The sequence below is a fragment of the Poromitra crassiceps genome (assembly GCF_964638095.1).
Source record: "Poromitra crassiceps genome assembly, chromosome: 6".
Taxonomy (NCBI): domain Eukaryota; kingdom Metazoa; phylum Chordata; class Actinopteri; order Beryciformes; family Melamphaidae; genus Poromitra; species Poromitra crassiceps.
In genome coordinates, this window is record NC_139627.1 from 50,879,803 (window position 1) to 50,886,753 (window position 6,951).

Consider the following 6,951-nt stretch of genomic DNA (forward strand, 5'->3'; position numbering starts at 1 on the left):
GCTCCACTGGAGCGGTTGGGGTTAAGGGCCTTGCTCAAGGGCACCTCGGTGGTGGTAATGAGGGAGGGGCAACCGCTGCCTTTTCACTTTCCCCGCCCAGATTTATCCTGCCGGTCCCGGGGATTGAACCGACGACCTTCCGGTCACAAGCTCGCTGCTCTAACCTTTAGGCCACCGCTGCCCCTATGAGACAGAGCTTTGGGGACACTGGGGAAGAACACAATTGGTTCTTGCAAGCACAGTGAAAACTTCCAATCAAATTCGTTTTTCACCCCAAACAATGCAGCTGTTGACACTAGTCCAGGGGTTCCCAAACTTATCTAGCAGCCTTCCCAACAAGCTAGCATATTATGCTTGGCACCAATGGGATCCCTAACAGGATCTCTTGCGATTGCCGTTGGTTATCTTCCTACTTCTTATCCCTGTATATTGATGTAACCGCTACGCTGCATACAGACACTAAGACAAATTCCTCGTATGTAACTTGCATACTGTGGCAATAAAAGTGATTCTGATTCTGATTCTGATCTCCACTGTAGCTTTCAAAATGACCCTGCTACAGCCATTTGATTGCCCGCGGAGATCGGGAGTGTTGGCAGACCACGCCACCTTCAGTACCTCCACGGCCCACTGGTGGGCCGCGGCCCACACTTTGGGATATCAATGCACTAGTAGTCCATAGCCTTGCGTTTCCTTTCTTTAGACTGTGACGCCACGCTTACTCTCTCTGATGAATTCATGTCGCATGGTAATAGTGTAGCCATTGCTCATGCTAATTGCTGATTGAATCACTGTGCAGTATGTCTTTCTGGGCCTGTATGCACACGTGATCGATATATGTCATTCACACCAAAAGTTGCAGTTCTTACTATCCACCTGCTATTTCTGATTTCCACACAGTTCTCCAGTGTGCTGCAGAATGTTCAAGCGCTCCGGGAGCAGACTCTGATGCTGGTGCATGGCACAGCAGATGGTAAGCCAGAGAAAATAAATAGTCATAGGATGAGAAATGAATACTGTGTGGTGTGTGGTGCACACCACTGCTCTGCAAAAAGAAACATGCAATCCTGAAGGGTAATGAGGCAAATGGTTTTTAATCAAAAGGTAAATGGAAAGTGGGGCTATCTAAATTGATGGTGGGATTTCCAAAGGTACTCGCTGGAAAACATCCTCTGATGAACCATGTTAAATTTGTTGTGAGGTATTTTCATCCAATTTTCATTTCTTCTCACAGTCTGGCTGTCGTCATCTTCTTCTTCTTCTTCTGCTTCTGCTGCTTCTTCTCCTTTCCCCTGTTTGGATTTTGCTGACACGTTTCATTTCTGTATTTCAGCCAACATTCACTTTCAGCATACTGCTGAGCTCGTCAAGAACCTAGTGAAAGTTGGAGCAAACTATTCAATGCAGGTATGTATTCTCGACACAACAATGCCAATGCAGATTCTTTATGTCGTGTCTATATATATAATGCATTTGGACAAAAATGGTGATTCTTATTCTCATCCTTAAAGTTAAATTATAATCCCACTGCAACAATAATACATCATAGAGCAGAATGCTCTGCCATATTTACTAGATGGGCTATACGAGTGTATACAAACACAGAAACAGTGTGTTTAGTTTATTCGTTTAGTTTATTAGCTGCAGCAAATGCTACAGCTATTCTTACTAGTGTCTGGAAGGGTGTGCGTGGGGGTAAAGAGTGTGCAATATAGTAAATAATACCATATTGAGTGCACCCAAATGCATTGAACCAGCCAAAACCCTCTATGAGAACAGAACCAGAGCTGCCAAATTGTATTTGCAAATAATAATTAGCGCTCAAGCATCAGATGGATGGGATTTACCTCACAAGACAAAATGACCCCCCCCCCCCCCCCATAAAGAGTGGGGGAGAGAGAAAGAGAATGAAATAAAATAGGTTTTAGCCTTATAAATTATATCCCACTAAATTGTGAGGGACATGACTTTATTCTTCGATTTTTGGGCTGCAAGAAAAAACGAATCCTGACTGTGAATACAAGTTCAGGACAACCGTTGACTCAACACCAAGCATTTGTACTGTATCATTTAAACCATTTTAAAGTTAAAGTCCCACATTTATACCATGAAATGACTTCCTTTCTGAAACTGAAGGTGCTGTAAAACACTCCTCCATACGTTCTGACAATGACTGATATGGTTGTATTCAGGATAGCCCTGCCTACACAGTAACCCCAAATCAAGCATTTTTACTGTATCATTTCAGCTCATTTTAAAGTTAAAACTCCCGCATTTTTACATTGAACCTGCGGGCGCTTTAAAAAAACACATTCGCTCCATAAGATCAGTCTTCATGCGGTCCGATAATGCTTACGCATTGTGCATAGTCGTCCCTTTAAAAGGCCCATTCTGAGCCAGGAAAAACCCCTGGCATCCATCTTAACAAGTCTTTAGTCTCATTATTCAGCCTTTCAAATCAAAACTCTGGACGCTGATCAGCTTGTCTTTCACCCACCAGATCTACCCCGACGAAGGCCACCTCCTGTCCCAGCAGAGTCGCCAGCATCTGTTCGCCACGCTGACCAGCTTCTACAGGGAATGTCTGCAGGAGCAGCTGCTACCGCTGCCCGAAGAAGAGGACGAGGAGGAGGAGTAGTAGGGCGGGGCGGGGGGGGGCGGGCTTTTTTTCACGAGTCAGACATTTTGGCAGAGCCCGACCCGCTTTGAGGGATTTTTTGCTGAAACCCGTCAAAGCCTTTTGGACCAAGTGTTTATTCGTACGGGTGCGTGTCAGTGTGCTGAAAAGAGAAGCCAAGGACACCTGTTGACGACAGTGACACTCGCGTTGCCCGGGAACTGTCCTGTAGTGTAACGTCACTTAAATCTTCGATTTTGGGGGATGGTTCCCTGTCTCGGCAAAGCACACAGCGGACTGCCTCCCGTCCTCTGACCCGGGCTCGTTGGGCCCTCGTCATCCACACATAACAAAGTGCATGGTTCTTTTTCCCCTTTTCGCCCTCACTCCTTTTGCCATGTTAGTCTCTGTTGTGGTAGCAGCCAGGAAGAAAAAGAACACAGAACCTGTCTGTCCTTTCTTAACTCACCTCTCCTCTTTGGTTGTCGTGTCGTTGCACAAGGAAGAGGTCCAGTCGTCCGCCGAAACGTTAAGTCCCCCAAAGCTCGCCGCCACCAAGTCGTCAATGAATAAGTGCAATTCCTGCCATCGGCCACCCTCAATGAAAACAGCCCTTTTAGGTCACACTTTATTGTACAGAGCGGTCTTGTGTAGACATGTACGATGCCTTATGAGGTTCAACATTACACATTACATACTGTAATGTTACATCAACATACTGTAATGTTACATCAACATACTGTAATGTTACATCAACATACTGTAATGTTACATCAAGACACTGTAATGTTACATCAACACACTGTAATGTTACATCAACATACTGTAATGTAACATCAAGACACTGTAATGTTACATCAACACACTGTAATGTTACATCAACACACTGTAATGTTACATCAAGACACTGTAATGTTACATCAACACACTGTAATGTTACATCAACATACTGTAATGTTACATCAAGACACTGTAATGTTACATCAACACACTGTAATGTTACATCAACACACTGTAATGTTACATCAAGACACTGTAATGTTACATCAACACACTGTAATGTTACATCAACATACTGTAATGTTACATCAACATACTGTAATGTTACATCAACACACTGTAATGTTACATCAACATACTGTAATGTTACATCAACATACTGTAATGTTACATCAACATACTGTAATGTTACATCAACACACTGTAATGTTACATCAAGACACTGTAATGTTACATCAACATACTGTAATGTTACATCAACACACTGTAATGTTACATCAACATACTGTAATGTTACATCAACATACTGTAATGTTACATCAACATACTGTAATGTTACATCAACATACTGTAATGTTACATCAACATACTGTAATGTTACATCAACATACTGTAATGTTACATCAAGACACTGTAATGTTACATCAACATACTGTAATGTTACATCAACACACTGTAATGTTACATCAACACACTGTAATGTTACATCAACACACTGTAATGTTACATCAACATACTGTAATGTTACATCAACATACTGTAATGTTACATCAACACACTGTAATGTTACATCAACATACTGTAATGTTACATCAACATACTGTAATGTTACATCAACATACTGTAATGTTACATCAAGACACTGTAATGTTACATCAACACACTGTAATGTTACATCAACATACTGTAATGTTACATCAAGACACTGTAATGTTACATCAACATACTGTAATGTTACATCAACATACTGTAATGTTACATCAACATACTGTAATGTTACATCAAGACACTGTAATGTTACATCAACACACTGTAATGTTACATCAACATACTGTAATGTTACATCAACACACTGTAATGTTACATCAACACACTGTAATGTTACATCAACATACTGTAATGTTACATCAACATACTGTAATGTTACATCAACACACTGTAATGTTACATCAACACACTGTAATGTTACATCAACATACTGTAATGTTACATCAACATACTGTAATGTTACATCAACACACTGTAATGTTACATCAACACACTGTAATGTTACATCAACATACTGTAATGTTACATCAACATACTGTAATGTTACATCAACATACTGTAATGTTACATCAATGTTACATCAACATACTGTAATGTTACATCAACACACTGTAATGTTACATCAATGTTACATCAACACACTGTAATGTTACATCAACATACTGTAATGTTACATCAATGTTACATCAACATACTGTAATGTTACATCAACATACTGTAATGTTACATCAACATACTGTAATGTTACATCAACACACTGTAATGTTACATCAACACACTGTAATGTTACATCAACACACTGTAATGTTACATCAACATACTGTAATGTTACATCAACATACTGTAATGTTACATCAATGTTACATCAACATACTGTAATGTTACATCAACATACTGTAATGTTACATCAATGTTACATCAACATACTGTAATGTTACATCAACATACTGTAATGTTACATCAACACACTGTAATGTTACATCAACATACTGTAATGTTACATCAACACACTGTAATGTTACATCAACATACTGTAATGTTACATCAACATACTGTAATGTTACATCAACATACTGTAATATTGCATGCTGACAGTGGTAGTCGTCCATTAGCAGCGTCATGCTAACCTGTGTCAACTCAGGTCCTGGAGACACAACATCTCTGAAACAGTTACAACGCTGTCAGCTGTATGGCCGGTCATGAATAAGTTATGAATTCTATGTGAAGAGAATGGACATTGGCTATAATATCATTTGGTTTACGGACACACTGCAAAATTTGTCTATTGTAATTATGTCATTTTACCTTGTTTTCTTAAAATCTTGCTTTTCTTCAAACAAGCAAAACGTTTTTTTCTCCCCCCCCCCCCCCCCCCCCAGCACAACTTCACCAGATTCAAGAGTTCTCTTCAAGTCAAGAGCCATTATCTTGAAATACGAGATCTTCCTTATTTCAAGATATTGTTTCAAGAAAGAAAAAAAATTGTACGAGTGAAACGACTTTGGAAATGAGGAAAAATAGAGCAGAGTATATCAAGGGATTTGTTTAAGATGGACATTTTTTTACAGTGTAAGTACGGTGTTTGCATGTCTACAGGGAATGAGTGTTGCCACATTTTGTACAGTGCAATACAGCAGAGTGTGTACATACATATATTTTTGAGATCAGATCTCTCATAGAAAGTTTAGTCTATGGGGACGGATTGATTTGACCTGGATGTCATGTACCTTTCAGCCGTTCATTTCTTCTGATGGATTTTGTAATGCTTGTTCTTGTTCATTTTGCTGTTTTAAAGGGAAAGGGTGGGGTTAAGGTTTAGGGTTACTGTGATTGTCCTCTAGTGATGATTATGAATAAAAACCACACACAAAAATGAGTATATAGGCATCATTATGTGGAGAGTATGTACTGTATAACTGTACTGCAGCGGAGGACTAACTCAGCCACTGCGGGTTGTTTTCTCCTCGGTATCGATCGCTTGAGTGGACGGATGATCCATCCGATCAAACTAAGTCCTCACAATTACTGTCTTGGTTCCTTCACCTTAGAGAGCCACGCTGGAGTGAGTCTGTCATGGTCTTAAGCTGCCTGCCAATGACGGTAGGGTTTTAAAATCGAGTTGTTTACAGATATCACTGCTTGAAGACGTGTCTATGTGTGTGACTTAATCAGCTTATGCACTGGCCTTCATGGCCAAGCAGATGTTAACGGACAGAACATCTAAAATCGTATTACTGCAAGTGCTGATGCACCAGGCATTGAATTTGGTGCTTTTCATCAGCAGGAGACAATCCACTTCATCAGACTTTGGTATGGTAAAATGGTAAATGGCCTGCATTTATATAGCGCTTCACAATCAGTAGGTACATTCACCCATTTATACCCCGATGGCGACAGGCTACCACGCAGGGTGCTGCCACACCATCAGGAGCAATCAGGGGTTCAGTATCTTGCCCAAGGACACTTCGACATGCAGAGTGGAGGAGGCGGGAATCGAACCACCGACCTCTTTTATCCAAAGCGATTAGTGGACCTACCTCCTGAGATACAGCCGCCCCGTATATGTCCATCCCCCCACATGGCCCCACAGCCTCTTGGTGTGATTATTATTCCTTGATGTTTAGCTCTTGTCTTTTTTTTAAGACATTTGTCTTTGAACATCTGCTGGAGAACAAAGAAGAAGAGACGATGGATGTACAGCTGATGTCTGGTAACTAAGAATGGATTTTGACAAAACCCAACGAAGGAACAGTAGTACAGTACATGCAGCCACCTTGAATTGCTGG

At 40.7% G+C, this 6,951-nt stretch overlaps 1 protein-coding gene across 1 annotated transcript in view; it reads left to right on the forward strand.

The window, feature by feature from the left end:
• Positions 1-2,638, forward strand: part of dpp10 (dipeptidyl peptidase like 10) — a gene marked incomplete at both ends in the record, with an annotated part of 182,966 nt that extends 180,328 nt beyond the window's left edge. The window contains 3 exons of the mRNA XM_083639342.1: positions 901-973; positions 1,334-1,407; positions 2,501-2,638. Of these exons, the coding sequence (XP_083495468.1) occupies positions 901-973; positions 1,334-1,407; positions 2,501-2,638 (285 nt within the window). The remainder of the gene's footprint in view (positions 1-900; positions 974-1,333; positions 1,408-2,500) is intronic.
• Between the last annotated feature and the right edge of the window lie 4,313 nt (positions 2,639-6,951).